At 38.6% G+C, this 27,559-nt stretch overlaps 1 protein-coding gene across 1 annotated transcript; it reads left to right on the top strand.

Moving 5' to 3' along the window:
• The first annotated feature begins 1,486 nt into the window (after window positions 1–1,486).
• Window positions 1,487–26,731, top strand: GNAT3 (G protein subunit alpha transducin 3). Its single transcript, XM_039913930.1, has 8 exons — window positions 1,487–1,617; window positions 14,745–14,787; window positions 16,849–16,990; window positions 17,841–17,998; window positions 20,976–21,104; window positions 21,757–21,886; window positions 22,084–22,237; window positions 25,467–26,731. The coding sequence occupies exons 1-8, from the start codon at window positions 1,500–1,502 to the stop codon at window positions 25,655–25,657; spliced, it is 1,065 nt and encodes a 354-aa protein (XP_039769864.1). The 5' UTR covers window positions 1,487–1,499; the 3' UTR covers window positions 25,658–26,731.
• Window positions 26,732–27,559: the final 828 nt, after the last annotated feature.

The raw sequence follows: 27,559 nt of genomic DNA, 5'->3' as shown, positions 1-27,559 counted from the left end.
GTCAGCTCATGTTATAATCAGTAAAGATGCCACTGCTTAAATGTTGGGTATTTCCAAAGTGTCTTTCAGTTATTGGCTATGATGAATAACCCCCTCTAGACTTTAAGTTTGTTGTGGGAAGAGATTGTATCTATTTATTGTTGTGTTGTACTCTCCAAATAGCTTAGTACAGTGCTCTGCATACGCAGTAAGTGCTCAGTAAATAGGATTCAATGAATGAATGAAAAAATGATCAAAAAACAAGCAGATATTTCTCAGATTCTGTGAGCATCAGGAGGCTGTGTTTGGCTAACATTCTGATCCCACGCTGTCCAGCCATTTTTCTTCACATTTCAGTGTCCCTGCCCCCATGGGCATGGATATTGCTCATGAGAATCAATTATGATCCATCAGGCTGTAGAGAGCCTGACTCAATGTGCAGGCTGGTTGTCATAGCAAAGAAAGGCTGGTGGGGGTCAGAAGTGCCCCACTCCATAGGGGTGAAGAGGTGCCACATCATTTGAGCTGGACTCTCAGGATATAATCTCAGGAAAAGTGCAAGACCTGATAGATTCCAGTCAGGGTTGGAGAAACTCCAAATGGTGAAGCAGCATGGCATCATGGATAGAGCATGGGCTTGTGAGTCAAAAGCGTTCTAATCCCAGCTCTGCCACTGTCTGCCATGTGATTTCATGCAAGTCACTTAACTTCTCTATGCCACAGTTACCTCATCTGTAAAATGGGAATGAGGCTGTGAATCCCACGTGGGCCAAAGACTGTGTCCAACCCAATTAGCTTGTGTCTACCCCAGAGCTTAATATAGTAGGCACACAGGAAGAGCTTAACAAACACCATAAAACAAAAACAGTCTTACTCCCATTTTATGGATGGGGTAATTGAGCCACATAGAAGTTAAGTGACTTGCCCAAGGTCATAGAGCAGACAAATGGTAAAGAGGGATTAGAACCCAGGTCCTACCAACCTGTCCACGCTGCTTTTTAATTAATGTTTTATTAAATGCTAAAAATGTGAATTCTATTGGAATGAGACACAGTATGAAGGCCTGGAGGGCAATCAAAGCAAGCATATGGGGAAAATATATATGGGAACAACAAACACATACTCAAGATTTTGTCTTTCAGTGATATCGAAATGCACTCTATCCGAAACATGAATTTCATCTGAAGAGGTCTTGAAAAATATTTTCAAAGCTGGATAATATCCCCCCAACACACTCCTCCTCTTATGTGCTGCCTTTTTACTAGTTTATGTTCTAATGAGATAGCTGCCTGCAGCAATTTAGTCTGATATCCTAAGGATGTAATACTGTAAACTCCATTCAGATTTGGATATTGTATCCCTGTGCACTCACAGCAGATCATAAAATAATTCTTTAGTCAAAACAGCACCTATGCACAGGTGATCGGAAGGGGTATTCTGGACTTCAGTATTGCATTTGTCTAACACTGGGTGTTTGGGCTATAGCTGGGCTCCAGTTTGTCATTACCAAGAAGTAGAACATGGGGAGCAAAGTAAGTGTGGAGAGTAAGGAATCTGCCAAGCGGTCAAGAGAACTTGAAAAGAAACTTCAGGAAGACGCAGCCCGGGATGCCAGGACAGTGAAGCTGCTGCTGTTAGGTAACATTTAAATAATTCTCCTTCATGGCACTGCTATGCCCAGTTTTACTCATTTCTATCTGCACTTTAAAATAAATGACGGTCAGGAGAGGTTGAATATGAGTCTTTTCTTTTCAAGTTGCCTTGACCGAGATTTACTTGAACTGTTGAAATTGGTGTGTGAAGAGAGAGCTAAGCTGCTGTTATTACTACAGAAAGGTGATTTTTGGAGTGTTTATTTGTGTTCAATTCATACTGATCCTAACTTGACTTAAAAGGTTTAGAATAGTAGAAAAGCAATAATAGAATAACCAGTTACTGTCCTGTTTCTTTTTAATGTACATGCAGCAATTTATTTTTTGTGCAAAAACTTGAATCTAGGAGATGCAACTGTCAGTGGATCAAGAATAATCCTGATTCAGGATGATGGGAATAAGATTATGAGCCCTTACAAATGCAGTAGTAATAATTGTGCCATTTAAGTGCTTATTATGTGCCTAGGACTGGACTAAGGATAGGTTAATCAGGTTGGACACATTCCCATTCAGTCCCACTTGGGGGTCACATTCTAGTTAGGAGGGAAAATGGGTATCAAAGCCCCATTTTACTGATGAGGAAACTGAGACAAAGAAAATTTAAGTGACTTGTCCAAGGTCACATAGAAGGCAAGTGGCAGAGCTAGGTTCAAACCCTGGTCCTCTGACTCCCAGGTCTTTGCTCTTTCCACAGGGTCACACTCCAATACTGAGCACTTTGTATTTTAAGGACATATTTTCCAGAATTAATTTTGGACACATATAAAACTTTAAGTATACATTCCAAATAATGTCATACTTTTTGTACTTTAATCTAACCATTTAATAAGATTAAACAACTGCTCTTAAATAGGTTACATTAACATAGTCTTATTATTTGTAAGAAACATTTTAAAGGTATTTGTTTCTGCTGAAATGTCATGGAGTTGCAGAGAGGAAAAAAAATGCCTTCCTGAATGTCTTCCATTGCTGTGCTGAAAAGCCCTGAAATTCATTTTAATGTATGTGATTATTTCTTAAAAGGAAATGCTTTAAGATGATAAACAAGGCAATACCAAGGAAAATGGGGTATTTTTTCTTTAATATTTTGTGTTTTTTAAGTATAGATTCTAATGTTAAGCAACTTGAAAATAATAGAGATTCCATTCCCTGATGATTCTCTAAGCCAATGTTGAAACAAAACATTTGTCCCTTATTTGATAACCTGACTATCTTATGCTTTTCTCAGTACATCTGAAGAATCAAAAATGAACCATCTGAGACTTGTGATGAGGCAGTCACAAGATATAGAGACTATAACCCTCCTTCCAATGCTCAATTCAGAGCACAAATATATATGGAAGAAAGGAATCCCATCAACACATACTTCTAGCATAATCTGCCTCTTATGACTTTCAAAATAAATGGCTTTCAAGGTGAAAGTTTTGTTTTTATGAGTATGGTAACAATTCATTATTTCAGGTGTTTCACACACTTTTAAACAAGTAGCAAGGTAAAATTTCAACCCTGATTTTTCTCCATAGGAAAATATCAACAGGACAAAGAAGAACATAGAAGTGTAAAAAATCCTGATATTTTGATGGCATTTATGTGCTTACTATGTAGCAATCACTATTCTAAGCACTGGGAAAGATACGAATTAATCTGATTGGACATCATCCCTTTCCTATATGGGACTAACAGCCTAAGTAGGAATCACTAATACCAGGGATTTAGTTCACTAAGAAGCAAGAATCTTATGAATCAAGTAGGTAAAAGGAAAGTCATGAATTGAGGAAAACCCTGTGTTTTGATATCGAAGATAAATATAACTCTGGAACTTCATTTGAATTCCCTCTGAAACAAGATATTCAGGGTTCCTGCTTCTGTCTTTCTCTTCAAAAATTTGGTATGCAGAATCCCACGATTCCTTTTGTTCCCACACCATCCAAAATAGTATGCAGTGAATCTGAGAAACTATTTGAGGCATTAAACATACTAAGAGGATGAGAAACAGCATGGACTAATGGATAAAGCACAGGCCTGGGATTCAGAAGGACCTGGGTTCTAATTCTGGCTCTGCCACCTGTCTGCTATGTGACCTTCAGAAGTTAACTTCTCTGCTCTGCACACAGTTAGTGCCAAATTAATACTATTGATTGCTGGATAGATCCCCACCCTCTTCCTCTTTCGACTGCATCACCTATGCAATTGAGTTCTTACCTTAAACACTTGGGCACTCACCCCACCACAGCCATAATGTACATATAAAAATAATAGTAATAATAGTGGTATTTGTTAAGCACTGAATATGTGCAAAACACTGTTCTAAGCACTGGGTAGATACAAAGTAATCAAGTTGTCCCACATGGGGCTCAAAGTCTTAATCTCCATTTTACAGATGAGTTAACTGAGGCACAGAGAATAATAATAATAATAATGTTGGTATTTGTTAAGCACTTTCTATGTACCAAACACGGTTCTAAGAGCTAGGGTAGATAGAAGGTAATCAAGTTGTCCCACGTAGGGCTCACAGTCTTCATCCCCATTTTACAGATGAGGGAATTGAGGTACAGAGAAGTTAAGTGACTTGCCCAAGGTCACACAGCTGACAAGTAGAGGAGCCGGGATTAGAACCCATGACCTCTGACTCCCAAGCCCGGGCTCTTTCCACTGAGCCACACTGCTTCTCTATACTTATTTGCTTCCATGGAACTCCTACATGAAACTCCCTTTCTTTTCATATCTGACAGACCACCACTCTTCCCATCATCAAAGCCCTACTGAACTCCTATCACCTCCAAGAAGATGAGAAGGAGCATGACCTAGTGGATAAAGCACAAGCCTGGGAGTCAAAAAGACCTGGGTTCTAATTTCATCTCTGTTACACGTCTGCTGTGTGATCTTGGGCAAGTCGATTCACTTCTCTGTGCCTCACTTCCCTCATCTGTAAAATGGGGATTAAGACTGTGAGCCCCATGTTGGATGTGGCCTCTGTCCAAACTAATGAGCTTGTATCTACCCCAGCACTTAGTACAGTACCTCGAACAGAGAAAGTGCTTAACAAATACCACTTTTTTAAAAAGGACTCTTCCCTGATTAATCTCTCATCTCTCTTCCCTATTCTCCTTCTACATATCATTATATTCTACTGCTTCCCCTCTTTTTAATTATGACTGTCTCCCCCACTAGATTGAAAGTACCTTGAGGGAGGAATCATGTCTACCAACTTTGTTGTATTGTACTCTCCTAAATTCTTAGTACAGTGTTCTGCAGAGTAAGAATGTTCAATAATATATTTAACTGATGGATTGTTACAGTTTTCATAAGACAGACCACTCTACATTTAATTTGTGAAGTTCATTTCTCTCTACTATGTGAACAGGGTACAGTGCTTTTGCTAATTCATAACTGTGCATTTGTTAAGTATTTACTACATACCAAGTACTATTCTAAGAACTGGAGTACATACAAGATAATCAGGTGGGACAGAATCCCTGTCCCACTTGGGAAACATAGTCTAGGAGAGAAAAAGTATTTTAATTGTATTTTATAAATGAGGAAACTGAGGCCTAGAGAAGTTAAGTGGTTTACCCAAGGTCACACAGCAGGCGAGTAGCAGAGCCAGAATTATAACGCAGGTTCTTCAGTTCCTGAACCAGTGCTCAGTCTACTGGGCCATGATGCTTCTCTTACAAAATATATCCTATCTAAAGGCTGCCAGTTTTCTATGGTTTTCTATGCCAGTTTCCACATTCAATCTGCTGCCATCAGCCTATTTCTATTCCTTAATACTAGATGTTGGTAAAGTTAGAGAAATAGCTTTCTTTCCTTAGAAGCCACAATTTATGACATCTGGCTGACAGGCAAAGGTCACTTCTTCCTTTTTAACACCCATTGTGGCTCTTATCCTCCCACACATCCCAAGAGGAAAGTCATGTGGCCTGCCTCAGAGTCAGAATGAGGGGACCTAATCCAAGGTTTCAATTGGCCAAACTCACTGCCAATTAGGAGGCAAATACACATCCACTCACACAGCAACCCAGGTCTAAACATACAGGCAACAGAGAAAAATCACCCAGCAAAAAGGGAGTCTTTCATTTGATCAAAACAAGACAAGCAATAGGATTGCTAACAAGAAACACAGTAATTACTTTTATTTGGGTTTCCATATGTGGTTTGCGTTTTTGTTCGTTCAATGTGCCCAGTTATAAGCCTTCTGGCTCACATAGTAATTATGGCATTTCTCAAGCTCTTACTATGGGCCAGGCACAGTACTAAAAGCTGGGGTGGATACAAGCAATTTGGGTTGGGCACAGTCCCTGTCCCACGTGGGACTCCCAGTCTCAATCCACATTTTTCAGGTAAAGTAACAGGTTCAGAGAAGTGAAATGACTTGCCTAAAATCACACAGAAGACAAGTGGCAGAACTGGGATTAGAACCCATAATCTTCTGACTCCCAAGACAATGCTTTAATAATGTTGGTATTTGTTAAGCGCTTACTATGTGCCGAGCACTGTTCTAAGCGCTGGGGTAGACACAGGGAATCAGGTTGTCCCACGTGGGGCTCACAGTCTTAATCCCCATTTTACAGATGAGGGAACTGAGGCACCAAGAAGTTAAGTGACTTGCCCAAAGTCACACAGCTGGCAAGTGGCAGAGCCGGGGTTCAAACCCATGACCTCTGATTCCAAAGCCCGTGCTCTTTCCAGTGAGCCACGCTGCTTCTCTATCCACTATGCGATACTGCTTCCCTAAGCCCTTTTTTATCCTTTTTTCCTTCCTGTCTTAAAGTTCAGTTTATGACCACATGCCCTCCCTATCCTCTGAGTTTTACATGGAACTTTTCAAAACCAAGATCCCTTGAGGAGGGAAACAGGTTTTATTTTCTTCCTCAGTTTTCCATAACTATTCCACCCCTGTTAATGAGAAAGGTTGGCCCCACCCAATAGATGCATAATGTCAAGAGGCACAGCAGAAGAGCACATCCCTAGCTAGAGAATTGAGAGTGGAAAAATTGGTTTAACATAGTATTCCCCTGAGCCAACACCAATGGATCAGTCGTATTCACTGAGCACTTACTTTGTGCAGAGGACTGCACTAAGTGCATGAGAGGGTTTAATACAACAGACTTGGTAGACATGTTCCCTGCCCTGGAGCTGCTATTAGCTAAAAACCTGCAGATTGACTGAAACAACTTTATGGAGCAATCTAACTTCCAAAGCACACACAAAACACATGCCCTCTAGTCATTCTGCCATGCTTGAAAACAAAATGGCAGTTCTGTGGTTTTCTTCTTCTAATGTTTGAGAAATATAGCGGTGCAACTTTCTTAATGTCTGGAGCATGTGCATATCGAAGGTTCACTGGGCCAGTAGATTTTGCTCTAATAGTTTGCATGAAAAATTTCCAAGTTAAAGTCAAATTAGTAATAATAATAATAATGATAATTTGCTAAGCGCTTACTATGTGCCAAGCACAATACTAAATGCTGAGGTAGATACAAAACAATCAGGTTGAACACAGGCCTTGTCTCACATGGGCCACACGGTCTAACTAGGAGGGAGTACAATTTAATCTCAATTTTATAAATGAAAAAACTGAAGCACAGAGAAGTTAAGATGGCCAAGGTCACATAGGAGACAAGTGGCAGAGCCTGGATTAGAAAAAACCCAGGTCTTCTGACTCCTAGGCCTATGTGCTTTCCACTAGGACATAATATTTCAATAGAATAGTAATAAAGAAGATAATCAAAATAATTGTCCTTTGTAAATCTTCTATATTACTCAACTTATTCAACATTTCAGAGGCAGTATTCTGTGGCTTTGCTCTGTAGTTACAGGCTACAGGATTTAGTCCATAGATATTTGAAAGTCACAATATCCAAATAAAATGTTCAACATCCCTGGTCATTAATTCACTCTTGAGGAACAGGACTCAACTAGAAGAGCTAATGCAAGCTTACTGACTGAAGCAGCTGAAGCAGCAATCTTGGCCTTTAGGACTGCCACTGATGGGAAAAAGGGGTCAGTTAACAACCTCTCAGTGAAACTGATTTCACTCATTTGTTTAGTTATGGCCAGCCACTTGAATTCTACTTAAAAACAGATATCTGGAAACTTTAAGAGTTTCCTTCCCATCTGAATTTCCCTATTTTATAAATTCAAAGGAATAGCTGTTTATATCTAGAAATTTAATCTGTCAATAGCCATAAAATTGTATTCAAGTCAGTAATCTCAGGAATGTAGGGGATTTTCCAGGAGTTTGTTAACGAGTGATGGAGCCAGCTTCTATCACGACCTTGCATCACCATTTGTTATAGAAATATTATTTTCAGAAAATAGTATCTCTAATAAAAATAATTCTTACAACAAATTTCTAAGAACTCTCCATCCAATAATATGATTGAAAAATCTGTTCATATTTATAAATAATCAGATGGAATTTTAAACAGTGCTATCTTCTCATAGCCTTAAAATTACACACATAAAAAACTCAAACTGAAAGAGGTTCAGTATAGTCACAGCCTCCTTGACACCCTTCAGTTTAAAAAAGGTTATCTCGCCACATGAAAACATTGCTTCCTTTTAAATCAAAGATGGAATAACTGCAGAGGGCTTCAGATTTTATCACAAAGAGCAATCATACAACCTAGACAGTAGCCTAGGATATGCTCAAATATGTCATTAAATTTAAAAGACCTTAGCTCTTTCTCTAAGAATAATTTCGATATTCAAAAATAAGAAAGATTTTAATTGGGTAAACAATTTTGTTTGAAGGCTTCAGTGCACCTAAATATAAGGTAGGTGAACTCAAGAATTAATTCCTACCTTGTTGTAACTGCTTCCATTTATTTTCAGTCAATCTGTGCGATTTATTATGGGAACAGTGAGTGCACGGTACTGTACCAGAAATCTGGGACTATTAATGACTAATAACTTTCTCAACTCAAATGAAACTCGGTGGGCTAAGTGAAGGTAAAAACCTTGGACTCTGTCCTCAAACAGCTCACAATCTAAAGGGAGAGAAAATGCACAGTGGCAAATTTAACTGGCTTTCATTTCCCTGTCCTTCAGGAGAAAGGGAGGTTGTTTCCCTTCCTGAAGTGGGAGATTCATTTAGAGGGAGGACCATTGACCTGAAAGACTACCTACTGTCATGTTGGAAATCATATTTTTTAAAAAACAATGTATGAACTTGGTATTAGTCTTTGTTAAACAATACCCCTTTCTAAGTAATAAGTTACATTACATTTTTTTCTTAATATTATCAGTAGAGACCAGATTCTTTGTGACATTAAGAAGTTGCATTAAGTAACTGGGACAATATTCATGCATTCAATTGTATTTACTGAGCACTTACCTTATGCAGAGCACTGTACTAAGTGTTAATACTAATATTCCTGGCCGATGACCACAACACAAGATAAAAACCACTAAATACCTGGGTATCCCTCCACTTCTCATTTCATAAATTAGGTTCTTCTTTGATTTGATTCATTCTAATTCCAGAATCCTGGTCATAATATTCCTCATCTGTCTTCTATATAAGCTCATCCTCTAGACTGTAAACTCACTGTGGGCAGGGTATGGGGCACAGGTAGATAGAGCATATTAAGGAGGTGGGGCTGGTCAAGGCATAAAGCTCAAGGAGAGATTCTTCAATCAATCAGTGAATCAATTAATGACATTTATTGGAGTGCTTACTATGTGCAAAGCACTTTGTATTAAACCCTCGTGAAACTACAATGTAATAGAGTTGATAGGTGTAAATTTCAAGAACACAAGAGCCATGTTATCACAGAAGCACTGACTGTACTGTGGAAAAGGCATGGAGACTTTGAGAATAGTAGAACTTCCCCAAATGTAATTAGCTTTTTGAAACTTACATTCTGCAAGTTCCAGATGCAAAACTAATTATTTACAAAATTGTAATTATCCCCAAAGAAAGGCAGATGCCATCAAGTGGCTTTGCATAATGCTTATCATATCTTTGTTTTCCAACTGGCAGACACAGTATTTCCCACTATAGACCCCGGGGGAATTTAGAAAACTGCTTTGCATGTAGTTGCTGTTTGTTGTGATTCATTTACTTAAATGAATCAGCTCCATTTAAACATTATTGTACTTACAAAAATGCATCCAGAGTTTATTTGTAGTCTGTTCTTTAGCAGCCTAACAGCCAAAATGTGAAGCACAGTTAGCAAAGTGAAAGGAACTTGCGGTTAGTCTCCATACTTAAACATATATTGAGCATGTGTCATAGTTTTTTATACTAATTACACAAGATTAGAAATTCTAAATCATCAAGCTTATTGGTCATTCAACATAGTCACCGAAAAATTGTGCTCATTTTTTTTTTACTTGAAACTCTGATTTTTTTTTTTTAATGGTATATGTTTACTTCTCATTACATGATAGGCACTGTGCTAAGCCCTGAGTAGATACAAGGTAATCAGGCTGAACACAGTTCATGTTCCAAATAGGGCTCACATCCTTAATCCCCAGTTTACAGATGAGATAACTGAGACACAGAGAAGCTAAGTGATTTGCCCAAGGTCACACAGCAGACAAGGAACAGAGCTGATATTAGAACCCAGGTCTTCTGACTTCCAGGCCTTTGCTCTTGCCACTAGGCCAGACTGTTTCTCAGCCACTCCATATCATCCCTAGAGAACTTTTTGGATAGCTGCCTTGAAGTGCGAACCACTGGACTCGGGGAATTGACACAGGACTCGGAGTCAGTGGACCGCTAGACTATAAGCTCTTTATGGGTAGGGACTGTGTTTACCAACCCTGTTATACTTTTTTATTGTACTCTTCCAAGCTTAGTACAGTGTTCGGCACACAGTAAGTGCTCAATAAATATCAGTGATTGATTTATTAACTTGGGGTCTAAGTTTGGCTCTGCCACTTCCCTGCTGTGACCTCGGGCAAGCATTTAAATTTTCTGGGCCTTAGTCTCCTCATCTATAAAATGGGGATTAAAAAATATCTGTTCTTCCTCCCCCTTAGACTGTGAACCTCATATGAGACAGAAGGCATTCAGGAAATACAATTTATTCATTGATTTGATACCCCAGTGAGCTAGCACAACAATCTGAAAGCAAGCATTTCAGATTTGGTTAAGAGAAGACTTCTTTTTTCACGTTTTCTCCAAAATCTCAAGATAATAAGGAAAATTTTAAGAATATGTATCATTTGAGGAAAGCTGTGCTCTTAATAAGAAATGTCAGAATTGGTGACCAAGGCAACTAAACTCTTATTATCTTGTTTGGAATGCCCTGAACCTGATTCTCCTCTCTGCAGTGGTGAGGTGAGAGGTTGGTGTGCTGATAGAGTATTCTCACTGTCTCCATAGTTGGAGAAAATTCCCTCTAGAACTTTGTTAGAATCCTATAACAAATAGCACAACCCAGAGGGGTAAACGGTTCCCATTTTCAGTGGAAAATACATTCTGTGCAAAGAGCTATCCCTTTAACCAGATCTCAGTGGTTTTCCAACAAAGGACAGCTCTCCATAAAATAACCACTAGACATGAGCTTAACTCTTGGGGCCTTTTCCTCAAAGTTCTTCCTCATCTCTACTCTGTCCCATACCATGCTGACTGTTGCTATCCTCAGCTCAGCATATTTCAAATAGCTAACTGAGAGAAATAAAAAAGATTCTTACGTCCAGATCGAGCCAGATCGTGCAACTATTCTATAATGCAATTTTCAAGGGAATCAATCAATCAGAAAATTATATTTATTGAGACCTTACCTCATGTGTGTGGAGTACTGAACTAAGAAGTGTTTGGGAGAGTACAATGTGATCGAGTTGGTAGACATATTCCCTGCCTACCTGGAGCTGTCTGAAGGAATGGTGAGTTCCAGTTATTTTCACCCCTGGATGTGACCAAGTAACTTCATGGATCAGATTAATAATAATGTTGGTATTTGTTAAGCGCTTACTTTGTGCCGAGCACTGTTCTAAGCGCTGGGGTAGACACAGGGGAATCAGGTTGTCCCACGTGGGGCTCACAGTCTTAATCCCCATTTTACAGATGAGGGAACTGAGGCACCGAGAAGTTAAGTGACTTGCCCAAAGTCACACAGCTGGCAAGTGGCAGAGCTGGGGTTCGAACCCATGACCTCTGGCTCCAAAGCCCGTGCTCTTTCCAGATTAGCAGCACGGCCTAGTGGAAAGAGCACACGTCTTAGCCAGAAGGACCTGGGTTCTAATCCTGGCTCTGCTATTTGTCAGTTTTGTGATGTTGGGCAAGTCACTTCACTTCTCCGGGTCTCAGTTCCCTCATCTGTATAATGGGGATTGAGACTATAAACCCCTTCTGGGAAAGGGACTGTGTCCAACCCAAATTACTTGTATTCATCTCAGCACTCAGTACAGTGTCACATGGTAAATGCTTAACAAATGCCACAATTACTATTATAATTATTAGCCTAATCCAAATGACAATTTCTAATGGGACCCAGATCTGTACAGTTCCCCCTCCTTATATATAACTAAAAATTCTAAACCTTGACATTTACCCATCAGTCTAACTCCATACTCTGCCCCCTGATTTTGTGGCCTAGAGGGTAAAAACCATTGGATAAAAAGCAGCCAGGGCACAGCAGCAGCAGTGGGTGTAGCAGTGACTTCCACAACATTTGCTGCCCAAAAATATATCTTTCAAAAATACAGTTAAAATAGAGGGAAGGTGTGAAGGGATCAGGAGCTGAGAAACTAACAAAGATGGGATGTTACAGGCTAGGAAGGATGGAAATAACATTTTTTTTCAGTGATATTTGCTAAGTTCTGACTCTGTGCCAGGCACTATACTAAGCACTGGGTTAGATACAAGCTATTCAGGTTGGACACAGTCCATGTCCCATGTGGGGCTCACTGTCTTAATCCCCATTTTACAGATGAGGTAACTGAAGCACATAGAAGTTAAATGACTTACATAAAGTCCCACAGGCAAATCCTCTGACTCTCAGACATGCTCATTCCACTAACCCACTCTACTATTTCTCTGGCAAATTAGCTCTAGTGATGATCCAAACGGTAATTGCTTAAAGAGGAAGTTATTTCCATATGGCTGATGAGGAAGCATACTGACCTGAAAACTTTACAGGATCTGTATCTATACCCCAGGGAGTGAAGATAAATTAAAGTTGGAACTCTATATTTACAAGAAAAGGGATCTCTGCCAATTGCTTTGAGGTATATTTCAACACATTATAGATTAAATTTGACATTATCTATTCCCCTTTCCCATCTCTCAAGTCAGAATTCATTTCAATCTGAAAAAAAAGGACCATATCTCAGTCTGGAGGAAAGTTTATAGGCTTGGGAAGCAGAAGATCCAGATTCTAATCCCAGCTCTACCACTGGCTTGCTCTGTGACCTTGAACAAGTCATTAATTTCCCTTTGCCTCGGGTTCTTCATCTGGGAAATGGGATGATATGCCTGTTCTTCCTCCCTCTCAGACTGTCAGTTCCATTTAGGCAGAGAGGCTGCATCCAATCTGATTATCTATATCTACCTCACCACTTAATACATAATACACCATAATACATAATACATAATACACCACTTAATACACGAGAAGCAGCGTGGCTCGCGGAAAGAGCACGGGCTTTAGAGTCAGGGCTCATGAGTTCGAATCCCAGCTCTGCCACTTGTCGGCTGTGTGACTGTGGGCAAGTCACTTAACTTCTCTGTGCCTCAGTTCCCTCATCCGTAAAATGGGGATTAAAACTGTGAGCCCCACGTGGGACAACCTGATTCCCCTATGTCTACCCCAGCGTTTAGAACAGTGCTCGGCACATAGTAAGCGCTTAACAAATACCAACATTATTATTATTACATAGTAAATAATAAATTCCACAAGTATTAATGTAATTTATCTCGAACAATAATTTATCAGCCAACAATTATATATTATACACCAACAGGATAGGTAGTATGCTTCAAAATGCCAATGAAGATTAAAGATCTTGGATGAACATTTCATTCTACTGGTCTTTAGAGTCAGGTTTCCAGTGACTCTTATCCAATAGATAATCAAGAGTGAGGACTAAACCTTACCCTTTGATTTAAAAGCCATAGAGTAGACATATTCCCAAATTAAACCTGGTCCCCGCACAGAGCTCAAGCATTTCTCAAAATCGCAAGAAATAAACAAGAAAAACAAGGACTTTCTAAATAAAGCTGAACTCTCAGAAAATCAGCTATGATCTCACAAACACAATGTTTTATTTTTCCAGATGAGGGATATCAGCATTTTTAATATGGTCTGGAATTCTGATCCTTATATTAACCATGAAAAAGATACTCTGTGATGTTATGCACACTTATCTTCCAGTATTTATATTGAGGAATTAGAAAAATGCAGCTAGAAATGTCTATACTTCCTAGAATCATGTCATGTTTTACATTATACAATCTTCTAATGCAAAATGAAACATAAAAAAAGCCATGTTTAGTGAAACCCCAGTTTATTCTTCTTTGATCATCATTAGCACCATCATCATCATCCTTCTCATCCCCATCATTATCACCATCACTGTTATCATTATTATATTTTTCAATTTCATTAACAATATTTATTGAATGCTCTAACTGATTGAATAAAATACTTAAAGCATGAAACCACAGAGAAGAAATAAAAAGACTTGGCTAGAATGTAAGACCCTTCCAGAGCAGGATCATGTCTACTAGTTCTATTGAACTTTCCCAAGTGCTTAGTTAGATGCTCTGCACAGAGGAAGTGCTCAACATATACTTCTGTTTGATTGCCCTATAAGAGTTTACTAATCAGGTAGATATAAAGACATCAACTGATGAAACAGCAGAGCCTAAGATATAGAATACAGAAGAGATTACATGAGTTAGAAATGAATTCACAGTACATATACACATATCATTAAAACATATATTATAAATTAATGATTCATATTAGAGTCCTCCTCTCCCTCATCTTGTCAGGGGCTGATTCTTTGCTGGTTTTATTTTACCTGTTTTAGTAAATACCTTCTTGATACTTATTAGGCATCTACAGTGTGCGGAGCATTGTGCTAAGCAGTTTCCTCTACTATCCCTTTGTCTTTAAATAGCACCACTGATAATGACTGTTCTTGTTTCAGGTGCTGGAGAATCAGGGAAAAGCACCATTGTGAAGCAAATGAAGTAGGTACACTTTATTCCATTTAGCTCAATTTCCTACAAACTGGATATTTAGACATTAGACAATCTTCTCCCAGTTTTCCCTTCCACCACTACATTGAGATGCCAAAAATACTTGCAGTGAATAATCGATCAATCATATTTATTGAGTGTTCACTGTGTGGAAAGCATTGCACTAAGCACTTGGGAGAGTACAATAAAACAGAGTTGGTAGACACATGCCCTGCCCACAGTGAGCTTAAAGTAGATAAAACTATGGATTAAATCGTGGTTGGTAAAATCAAAAGCTCTTGGGAGCAAGAGGGTAAAGTTAAGAAGGTTTATGGTTGAAAATTAAAAAAAAAATACTAGCAGTTATAAAGCTGTATGTAGTAAAAGGAAAACCATTCACAATAACTGTTCAGCGACTGGTTCACAGCACTGGGTATTTGCATTCTCATAAGTCTTGCACGGAGAGTGAGTCAAAACAATAGTAATGATTGTGGTATTTACTGAGCACTGTTGCATCACACCTACTGTACTAAGCACTGAGGCAGATGTAAATTAATCAGATTAGACACAGTCCATTATTGAACACAGCCCATTAATGAACAGAAATTCACTAGTGTTCCACAGAAAACTGAATTTTAATAGTGAACAGTTACAATTTAGTTCCCTGTATGCTGTTAATTGACTTCTGATGCAGTGGAGCCCAGATGCAATCAATCGATCATTGCTATTTATTGAGCACTTATGCACAGGATTGTACTAAATAATAACGATAATGATAATGGTATTTGTTAAGCACTTACTATGTACCAGGCACGTACTAAGCGCTAGGTTGGATACAAGCAAATCAGGTTGGACACAGTCCCTGTCCCACATGGGGTTCACAGTCTCAATCCCCATTTTACAAACAAGATAAATGAGGCCCAGAGAAGTGAAGTGTCTTGCCCAAGATCACACAGCACACAAGTGGAGGAACCGGGATTAGAACCTATGACATTCTGACTTCTGGGCCTGTGCTGTAGTCATTTCATCATGCTGCTTCTCAATGCCACTAATTGCTGCTACTAAATGCTTGGGCCGGTATACAGTAGTTAGTAAACATGATTCCCAAACTCAAGCATCTAACAATCCAGCAAGGAAAATAGACTCTAAAGTTAATTATCGGTAAGGCAAAGGAACAGAGTTTGAAGATATATAGTTAAGTACTCAATAGGTTGAGGGTAAGACTACAAACATTGCTCCTGCCATGAACATTATCTCCCCCTCACCAAAAAAACAAAACAAAACAAAAAAACCTCTCCATATTCCAATATACTCCTTCATCCATGAAAATAAGGTTTGTGAAATTTGCCTGGGTACAAAAATACATAACTCATTCCCAGAGTCAAGTGGAGAAGGTTTAACCAAAAAATGATTTTGTCCCTGAATGTGTTACAAGACCAATGCACCCACATGCCCACATATTAAACAACAACAAAGGATTTAACAACAGAACCCAAGTGAATGTTTTTGTCAAGACCAAAGACAAACACATAACATTTAAAATTGGAAGCACACGTACACATATAATTTCCAAAATATCTTGACTGTTGGGATAAGGAATAATCTATTACACTTATTTCCTGTAGGTATTGTACTGCCCATTACTGTAAATGCTTCACTAACCATGCCTTTTTTTAGAATCAGCAAGTCATTGGCAGGAGATTTCAGTGCAAACTTCCATTATTTCCTACTTTCAAATAGGTTGTTTATATAGACGTCTACCACAAGGATACATAGTCTTTTCAGCATCCCCTCAGATAAGACTGGGAAGTTTACAAACAAAAATGTTTTGAAATAAATAATTTTAAGAACAATATGAAGTGGGTCAGAGATGGTATTTTTCCCATTTGAACTGATACCCCTGGTATGCTCTGATACCAATGATTTTTTTGAAAGAAAATTCCATGTTTGGAACAGGATTCTGCAAATAAAGTAAATAACAGTAAATCAGTAAGTAAAACCGATTGATTGAATAAAACTCATTCTTTAAAGTGTATAAAAGTCATAAAAGTCTTTTCTCTAATTAAATGCCAGAATTATCCATAAGAATGGCTACACAGAGCAAGAATGCATGGAGTACAAAGCAGTTGTTTACAGCAATATACTGCAATCTATTTTGGCGATCATGAAGGCCATGACAACATTAGGAATTGAATATGGAAATCCCCAAAGTGCAGTGAGTATGAAGTGGGAAGAAAATGTTGGCCTTTCTTCATTGTTCATAATTATCATCTTTATCAATATTTGTTGAGTGATTACAATGTGCAGAGATTACAATGTGAGGAGGAGCAGGGACTAGTAGAGCACATCCCTGGAAGTCAGAAGGTCCTGGGTTCTAGTCAGAGCTCCATCTATTTTCTACTGTGTGACCTTGGGCAAGTTATTCCATTTCTCTGTGCTTCAGTTACCTCATTTGTAAAATGGGAATTAAGACTGTGAGCCCCATGTGGGGCAGGGAATGCGCCCAACCTGATTAGCTTGTATCTACTCTAGCATTTAGCACAGTGCCTGGCACATAGTAAGTGCTTAACAAATGCCATCAAAAAAACCCAAACTCTATTAGACTCTTGAACATGTAATAGTGTTGTCAGTTCATGCCCTTAAGGAGTTTATAGTCTATTGGGTCAGAAACAATCAATCAATCAACAGTATTTATTGAGTACTGAAAATGTGCAGAACAGCAATAATGATAAATGGTATTTGTTAAACACTTACTATATGTGAGGCACTGTTCTAAGCACTGGGGTGGATACCAGCAAATCGGGTTGGGCACAGTCCCTGTCCCACATGGGGCTCAAAGTCTTAATCCCCATTTTACAGATGAGGTAACTGAGTCTTAGAGAAGTTAAATGACTTGCCCAAGGTCACATAGCATTCACGTATGCTTTCTTCTGACTCCCAGGCCAGTGCTCTATCCACTAGGAATAGTGGATGTAGCTTAGAATGCTGTACTAAGTGCTTATTATAATTTATTTATGAATAAAACCCAGCAGAGTTTTCTTCTTGTTATTGAAATCACACTTTAGGAAGATGAAAAGCAGCTCGGCATGATGGCAAACACCTTAGAAGATGGCACCATGACTTCCGAACTGGCGGAAAGGATGAAGCGTCTCTGGAGAGACTCTGGAATCCAGGCCTGCTTCAAACGTGCCTCAGAATATCAGCTCAGTGATTCTGCTGCTTAGTAAGTGAATTCAATCCAGCCCCAATTCTAGCTGGAAAATGTGAAGAGAAAGATCTAGAGGGAGACAGTGGTTGCTGCCTTGATAGCAGTGAGGTAGATATGTGAAAAAGAGACCAATCAATCAAATCACATTAAAGGAAGTCCACAGTTGACACAGAAAAAATACTTTTTCTTTTTTAGGAAGAGGTTGAGGACAGAGAAAAATAAGAGCTAAATCTGGATTTGATCTTGGGTTTTTTTGGGGTCTCACTTTTTCCTCTATTTATTCTTCCAGGAAATATGAATATAGCATGTTTACACTGGTTTAATTCATTTTGACTGTATTCAAATTCTGGCCTTAATAGAAAATGACTAAGACAATACCTATTGCATTATGAATGTCCTTGTTGATGAAAAATGAAGATTTGGGGAGTTGATTCCAACTCTAGCAATATAATGTGGAAACACCTCTAATGAGAAGCCTCTGCTTAAGTCCTCTGATTCATGTAATGCCCATTCATCCTTTTCAAGATAATCTAATTTCTAAATTTCTGGAAAGATGCTTATTGTGCAGTGTAAAAGAAAGATTCAGGTTCACTTCCAGTAGATTTATGCAAATGTCTGAAAGGTTGCAGGATTAGATACTGCTCAAAATATCAATTGCTGTCATTAACAATAGAGGCAAACTCCTCATTTCATTAACTCCTACAGTCTTCTTTCATGGTCCATAGAAACTTTGCTTTTGCTCAGCAAGGGCTTAGAAAAGGAAGGTGTGGAAAGGTAAATTAGGAATATAAAACTCACTCAGGCAAATTCTCAGAGACCATCTATTTTGAGCCTAGTCTAACACCCTTAGATTTGGACACCCAAATCCTGTATTTGTATATTAAAAGAAACAGGCTCCTAGGCAAATGTCATTATTTCATGCATCACTTCGGAGTTTCCATGTCTCCATTTGTTATGCATGCAAATGAAAATGTTTCTTAATGGGTTTTCAGGGCTGTTTCTCTGGGATATATGTAAATCACCTAAAAAAGCACTCTTCATTCTAGCAAGCAATGCGCGCTAATGGGTTCAGTGGGATTGGGAGAGGGAGTGAGGATGATTCTGTCCAAACCATCCCCACTGTGGTAAAAACAACTTAAATTCACATCCTGCTATTAGGGTATCCCTTTACCCTCATCCCCTTCCATTCTTTAACTAAAGTCCTAGGTAGTCCCCGTCTGTTCTCAGAAATACTTAGATACAGCAAAAAAAACCTTCAACAGCACTGTTGGTATGAAACAAAGCTTATCCCAAATACCAAAGGGCCAGGAAAGGTATATTATACTGTCGTGGGAAAGCAGCAAAACAACAACAACTTTCAACAACAGTCAAATTCATAGATCCATACCCACCTTCAACAACATCATCTTGGAATGGAAGGACAACTCTACCCTTATTTTAAAGAGACAGCATAGTGTACCAAAGTCAAGTTCCACCCATTCAGATTGAGACTGATTTCCTGGGCAGAGGGTAGACCATTTAGAGACTGTGTCTTCCTCAATTTAATCATAAGCCTATTGATTCCAGACCATGATAAATGTGTGCCAGGAACTGGGATTAATCTAGTGATAGGCATCAACTGTGAGCAGAACTCTGTACTGAATGACCACTGTGTGCTAAGGAGAATAATGGGCTATTCCATTCTGTGCAGAGCAAAGCACTGAATGTCCACTTACAGATCTCTTTATTCTGACCTTGGAGTACATATAAGCAAACATACATACATATATACAAATAAAAGCTGCAATCCTTGCCCTTGGGAAGTTCGCAGTATAATGGATCCAGTCATAAATTGCTAAATATCCTATGGTTCATGGTGAAAATATAGTTATACCAACCACTTCACTTCCTCCCCAATACCTTCTGACCATATATGATGGAGGTTTGTTTGAGAGGCTCCTAAACCCTAAACTTTAGCTCTGGTCTTCTATGTGGCACTGTTCTTGAAAGCAGATGAGTAAAGTTTATTCCCACAAGGATGCTGTAACATCTTTTCTCTGTGGGCCAGAGCTATTGGATCTTAAGAATCACAAAAGTACATGTATGCTCTTATTTTGCCTTTGTGAAATAATTTTAAGCGTCCCTATTCAAACTGACTTTAGCTTGAAGTCCTCTAACCAGCAGTGATCAGTCTTCCATTTTCAAAGTGGTCTCCTTTAAAATCACTGCAAATACTACAAAATCCTGTCCAGTATTTTTCAGTAACTCCACATATTGCGCTAATGGATTCAATCCTGCTGTAATGCATGGTTTCAATGCATGTGTAGGAAAGAACATGATTATGGAATTGGGCAACATTCTTCTCACAAAGTGAGCTCATTGTGGCATGGTAAGCTTTTTATGGGCAGGGAACATGTCCATTAATTCTGTTGTATTTTCCCCTTCCAAGTGCTTAGTACAGTGCTCTGTGCATAATAAGTACTCAATAAATATGATTGACTGGTTGATATTGAAGACAAGTCTTATCTCCATGTGGACAGGGTCAGAATGAATGTTTCATTCTTAACATGGCATTTCCGAAAAAGAAGCAACCCCGGAAAACTCAATTAAATGATTTTCTGCCCACGAGTTTTCTACATGCTGATCAAACTAATGATTTTGCTTTTCAGTCAGTTATATTTATTGAGCATTTACTGTGTGCAGACTACTTTACAAAGTGATTAGAAGAGTACAGTATAGCAATAAACAGACACTTTACCTGCACACAATGAACTTACAGACTATACTTCCTTCATGAAGTGAATAAAGGCTCCTCTGATTTCTAAATGAATGCTTACTGTCTATTGCTGAGATGCACTTTCAGCTTTCACAAATGATTGGTGATAATATCTTGATCTAAGCCTAAGGTGTCTAGAACTAAGTGTAACTGAGATCTTGTTTAGGTTTAATGGTTTCTCCTCTATTAGTTCTGTTCTACAAATAAAGTGAGAAATAATGCACTCATTTTCCTTAGTTACCTCAATGACTTGGACAGACTAACCGCCCCTGGATATCTTCCCAATGAACAAGATGTGCTGCGCTCGAGAGTAAAAACCACGGGGATCATTGAAACCCAATTCTCCTTCAAGGATTTGCATTTCAGGTATGAGAGTGCAGCCTTCCTGACCATGAGAGGAATTAGACTAGATATTTCCCTTTTTTATTAAAGGTTGAGGAAATTACAATCAGTGAGAGTTTGTGCTGTGAGGTAATTTATTTTACAGAGGGGTATTTAGTACAATTTATTGTCCTGTCCTGCCTCAGGTGAATTTCACGAAGATCTTTCAATATTTTGCTGGTTTTGAGGAAATGAAATGAAATGATCCTGCCACTTTCCAAATTAAGTCAGTCAATCAATCAATCGAGCAATCTATAGCATGGGTTGAAGCTATTGTGCAAAGAGAAGTTTAATAAGGGCTTGGGAGTGTCCAATGGAGTAAAAGTCCCTTGAGGAGCTTGCAATCCGATTATTATTATTAGTACTAGTAGTAAACACTCAATAAATACGATTGATTAATAGGGAAATATTTTAGAGTCCACAGGCAAACTGAAACAGCCCTTTTTGGGCTCTGGTATATTTTTGTCTTTTTAAAAAAATGGCAACCATCTTCATATCAGGCCTCGTGATGCCAATGCCTCCAGTGGATTGGGCAGATCAAATGTGGTACTATTTCCCCTCTTGCAGCTTTATGTCATTTTTGAAGATGTATATGTCTCCTTCTTTATCTGATCCTTCTCTTTGGGGGAAAAAAAAGGATGTTTGACGTTGGTGGGCAGAGGTCAGAGAGAAAGAAATGGATCCACTGCTTTGAAGGAGTGACCTGCATCATCTTTTGTGCAGCCCTCAGTGCCTATGACATGGTGCTGGTGGAAGATGAAGAAGTGGTGAGTCCCGATAGAAAATAAACTGTAAGGAGGTTGTTAAGTTTTAAAATGTCCCCTAGTATCCCAGTCGTTCCTCTGCATGATGGCAGTGTTAAAGGATAAATATCCATTCAGTATTTATTATTCCCACATATATCCAATACTTGGTAGGGGACAGTTAAAAATCTCTTTTTTTCCTCAAATTTTAATATTTTCAGAACAGAATGCATGAGAGCCTTCATCTGTTCAACAGCATCTGTAATCACAAGTACTTTGCTACCACATCCATTGTCCTGTTTCTCAATAAGAAAGACCTCTTCAAAGATAAAATAACAAAGGTTCATCTCAGTATTTGCTTCCCAGAATACAAAGGTAAGGCTTTTCTAGACCATTCATATAGATGGGTATGAAGCTATTGTATGACAGTTACTATATTTGTAGATGAATTTGATTAGCTATCCCGAGGTGATTGTATAGCTGAAAATCCTAATTGATGGGGGACCCATCAATCAGTGATATTTATTGAATGCTTACCATGTGCCGGCCATCACTGTGCTTTGGGCCATATTAAATGCTTAAAGAATAACAAAGTTAACATTATCACTAATAAATCAGCACTTCTTTGCCACATTCAATTCTCATAACCAACTACAGAACTTTTGTATATATCCACTGACATATTCTATTACTTGAGCACTTGTTTACCTATAAACCCACATTACCTTCTTCCACCTATCTGTAAATAATTTCAGCGTCTATCTGAACTGCTAGGTTGTAAACGCTTTGAGGAATTTTGTCTACTAACTCTACAATGTTCTTCCCAGTTTGTTCTACTCACTGTAGGTGCTCATTAAAACTACTGATTGATTATCAGTTGGAGTCATTTTATGATTGCATAATGTGTAACTGAAACTCTTCCCCTATGAGTGTATCATAAGGCAAAGATGTCAACTCTCTAGACTTGGTGGGTGGGGAGCGGTGTTTGATCAGGCAAAAGGAAGTGGTACCTGGACAGTTATATAGGAATTTGATTAATGCAGTTCAATGTTAAAATGCATTTTTCATTCCCCGAGGTAGGATATAGGCCTGAAAGATCTCTCTGTTCCTCTTAATTGATCAAAAGTATGAAATAACTGTCAAATCTTCACTTTCAAGTATATTCTTTTCTCCATAAGCTAAAGGGAGAGAAATAGATGGAACAAATGTAAGTGCTGAAATTGATGGGGTATTGTGGTGGAAATCTTTAATTTGGCCCAAATCCCATCAGGCAACACTGACCCCTGGCTCCAAACTAATGTCTATTTGGACAATCAAATGCAGATGATGAAATTGTTTGGCAGCTGGACAGTACTGGTCTGATTTTGGGGAAGCTGAATAGGCATGGCCTATACTTATATACATGAACATATACATATAAAATAAATGCTGTGCAGTTTAGAATACAGAGTAGCTGATGAAAGTAATATTATATCTACTCTTGCATTTAACACAGTCTGTGGCACTCTCCACTCTAGACTGTAAGCTTGTTGTGGGTAGGGAATGTGTCTTTTTATTGTTGTACTCTCCCAAGCACTTAGTACAGTACACCGCACACAATGTGCTCAATAAATATGATTGACTAACTCACAAACTATACAAGTACCAAACACTGTCATTATTATTTTAAATTAAAACTATATTCTACATGCCTGAAGACTGAAATACAGACAGCAAACTGTTATATGTTTACTAGTACATTAGCATGTACTGCATGTGAACCAAATACTGTCAGGGTCATTATTATTTTGAATTAAAATAGTATTCTACAAGGCTTATGACTGAAATTTAGCTAGAGAACTGTTTTATATTTACTAGAACATTAATGGTATAGCTAGAATTGTAATCAGAGCCTAATTTAGAAAAAATACTTATATGCAGGAGACCCACAAAATCTAATACCCCTGAACCCAGAGAAGACTTAATCCAGAATTCTTCTGTCCCAACATGGACACCCGTAGCTATGTGGACATTATTTCAAAATTGTAAATTCCTGGCAGATAAGAAGAACAAACTGTTGGAACTTACATCTTTCTAGGAAGTCTGTGGCATCAGCTGTCTAACCCACTACTTCTGGAGCTGCTCAGGAGTCAAAACTAGGATACGATCTCAGACAGGCAGGAATTTGTTAAAGGTTGCCTGAGTGACCCCTTTCGTCTAGTCCAGTGATCCAGGGATTTTAGAGAGCCCTAATGACTGACTTCAGGAAAACTTCTGGGTCATTCCCCTGCCAAGTGGCAGCAACGACAGTTCCTCCATTCATACAGGGTGCCCACTGTAGCCTGGATTTGAGGGGCGGGGGAGTCTCAGAAGATAACGGATCTTAAAGATGCTGCACCCTTACCCAAACACTGCAAAGTTCCTGGCAGTTAATGAGTGTTTGGTTTCAGTAATCATAGTTAATGAGTGCTTACTGTTTGAAAAGCACTATACTAAGCACTCAGAAGCATACAACAGAAATATTCCCGATTCATAAGAAGCAAAGTAGGATTCTTGCACTGACTGGGGTTCACGGTCAAGTGACCATCTTTTTGGCATGTGACAAGGGCAAGAACTTGAGTCTCTGGACCAAGAAAATGGGTGGAGAGGATGAAAGAAGACAAGAGGCAGAAACAGATAGGGACTCAATCAATCGGTGTAATTCTTTGAGCATGCATTCATTCATTAAGGGGGAGGCACACACAGTGATTCACAAAGGGATAGAGAGGGAGAGACAGCAATACACAGAGGCAGAGACAGAGTAACAGAAAAGGGCTTTTTTTTTTTTTTAGTATACTCTTCTTATTCTTATTAGAGTGCGGTTTTTTTAACCTATTAGAAGCTATGTGCCAGACACCATATTAAGCACTGGGGTAGAGAGAAGCTAATCAAGTTGAACACAGTCCCTGTCCCAAATGGGGCTGACAGTTTGAAAACCTAAATTATAGATGAGGGAACCGAGGCACAGAAAAGTTAAGTAACTTGCCCAAGATCACACATCGGACAAGTGGCAGAGCTGGCATTAGAACCCAGGTCCTTCTAACTCTCAGGTCCATGTTGTATCCACTAGGCTAGGCTACTATCCACTGCTTCTGCCCTTGGGAAGCAGCGTGGCTCAGTGGAAAGAGCCCGGGCTTGGTAGCCAGAGGTCATGGGTTCAAATCCTGGCTCTGCCACTTGTCAGCTGCGTGACTGTGGGCAAGTCACTTCACTTCTGTGGGCCTCAGTTACCTCATCTGTAAAAATGGGGATTAACTGTTAGCCTTACCTGGGACAACCTGATTATCTTGTATCTACCCCAGTGCTTAGAACAGTGCTCTGCATATAGTAAGCACTTAACAAATACCAACATTATTATTATGTTGCTTCGAGTAGATACAAGGTAATCAGACAGGACACAGTCCCCCTGCCACATGGGGCTCACAAGCTAAGGGACTTTGTATATGTAGATGTCTAATCAACACTATAGTGATTCAAATTCCCAAAATAGGAACTTGCTTTGACTTCAAAAAAAAAAATTATTCATTCTCCTGCAATGCCTTAACGATCAACTTTTAGGTCACGTTTCTTTCTTTCTTCCATATAGGCCCCAACACATTTGAAGATGCAGGAAATTATATCAAGAACCAGTTCGTCAACCTAAATTTAAAAAAAGAAGATAAGGAGATATATTGTCATATGACCTGCGCCACAGACACCCAGAATGTCAGATTTGTTTTTGATGCAGTTACGGATATAATAATCAAAGAAAATCTGAAGGACTGTGGGCTCTTCTGATTGCTGGATCTCTCTCCTTTTTGCTTTGACTGCTTTTGTGGTATAAGGGGAGATGCCATGTGGCCTACTGAAAATTAGATGTAAATTTAGGAGAATGGTAGATTGTTTTATTGGGTAAGGGCTTCTCTATAATTGTTCTGGCCAAAATGCTCACTCAAACACTTTCAGAAATTTCTTCTGTTACTTTATTACCTACACTTGGAGATGTTCTTTGCCCCCTTTAATGAGTGAAAACACTGCAGATGGTATTTCTGAATTGCCAGAGTTTAAGGTTTAGAAGCTGAATTTTATTATTGTTCCATAAAGGACTGCTTTGATTATGAACAAGCACTCTTCCAAAATGACATGTTGTTTAAAACACAGAAGTGACAGAATGTACAAGGTGTTACATCTTTGGTAAGGCAAATTTTCCAAGGTACTTACCTGGATTATGAAAGTGAATTTGAACAAGTGGAATTTTATTGGACAACTTATTTTTAATTGGTCAAATGCACCTGAAAATTTCAGGCCTCATTTTCCAGGTGGTATGAATGATATTGGGCAGAAGGGCTAGCTAATTGTCTATCAGCTTCATTTTGGTTGTTTTCTTCTGACACTCTACATTAATTGATAAAGATTCCTAACCTAATTGCTAAAGGGGTCAATCAGTAAAATAGTGGTTTATAACCATTTAAACAATTTGTCATCTGTTGTTATGACCTTTGAGAAACTGAAATACAGATAAGAGTCCTGCTCTTAAAAGATCTCCAGGGAACTTTATAAGTAGGTAAGGTGAAATTCAATCATTTCTGGGGAAAGTTCCTTAGTTACCCATGACAAAATTGTGTTGCTGGCAGCAATCCACTGCTCTCATCTGCATCAGAATAGACTGATAGTGCTGTTGTCCTGGAAGGGATTTGGGGAACATTGGATTGGTTGTAAAGAGAAATAGTTCATAAAGAGGCAAAAAAAAGAGAGAATAGGTCAGTTGCATAGTTTTAATAGTTTAAAGTTGATTGATCATGACTTGATTTTTCATATAACCATTGAAGTCTTGTAAAGATTATGAATCTAATAAAGTTTAAAAATTTGAAATTTTGGTGTTGATAATTTTCAATTCAAATCACAATTTCATATTATCCTGATATTTCATCCTTCTTATCGAAGAATCAGATTTTTTCAGAATATGGCTGTCTTTCTATTTCTTTGTATAGAAATCTGAAAGAATTTGACCTAATTTGCCCATTTGGATCTTCTAAACGGAAGAAAATAAAACTTTACCATCTTTATGAGAGATATCTCTTTTCTTTTTGGCTTCATTAACAAACTTTAACTCTGACAAGAAAAATTATATGCAAAAATAGTTTCATGTGAAATGGCTAGTGTGGCCTAGTTAAAAGAGAAAGGGACTGGGAGTCAGGAGACTTGGGTTCCAGTCCTGATTCTACCACTTGCCTGCTGTGTGACCTTGGGCAACTCACTTAACTTTGCTGTGTGCCTTACATGATATTCATGGTGGCATTTTAGTTTTCTAAAATAAGTGCATTAACTCACAACATACCAATTTTTCCCAAGTACTCCATCAAATGCTCTAGTGAATTGATTAGCTTATCTATGTGTATAATGTTGTTATGATTCCAAATCTCAATATTTTATTACATAAAGATTTAACATTCTGATTAAGATGATGAATTTCTCTCCAAAACAGGTGACAGTACATGATACAAACCTGCCTCTCTTTTCTTTTGGAGACAGAACCTAGCATTTCAGACTCAGTTAAACCACCAACATGTTTTGAGTGAGTTCTATGTGTGTGATGCAGAGCTAAGTTGGGCTGAACAACAGTTAAACTAACCAGACCTATCTACGTAGCTTAGAATATAAAGTTACAGACAATGAAAACAAAGTAAATGTCATTGTGTG

The sequence above is a fragment of the Ornithorhynchus anatinus genome, chromosome 13 (assembly GCF_004115215.2).
Source record: "Ornithorhynchus anatinus isolate Pmale09 chromosome 13, mOrnAna1.pri.v4, whole genome shotgun sequence".
NCBI lineage: Eukaryota > Metazoa > Chordata > Mammalia > Monotremata > Ornithorhynchidae > Ornithorhynchus > Ornithorhynchus anatinus.
This window is presented reverse-complemented; position numbering and strand designations above follow the sequence as displayed.

Bases quoted from the DNA above. Each gene is read 5' to 3' on its own strand.
- GNAT3 (XM_039913930.1), top strand. From the start codon at position 1,500: ATGGGGAGCAAAGTAAGTGTGGAGAGTAAGGAATCTGCCAAGCGGTCA. The intron at 14,788-16,848 runs GTAGGTACACTT...ATTAAATGCCAG, and splicing joins ACCATTGTGAAGCAAATGAA to AATTATCCATAAGAATGGCT. The intron at 22,238-25,466 runs GTAAGGCTTTTC...TCTTCCATATAG, and splicing joins TTGCTTCCCAGAATACAAAG to GCCCCAACACATTTGAAGAT.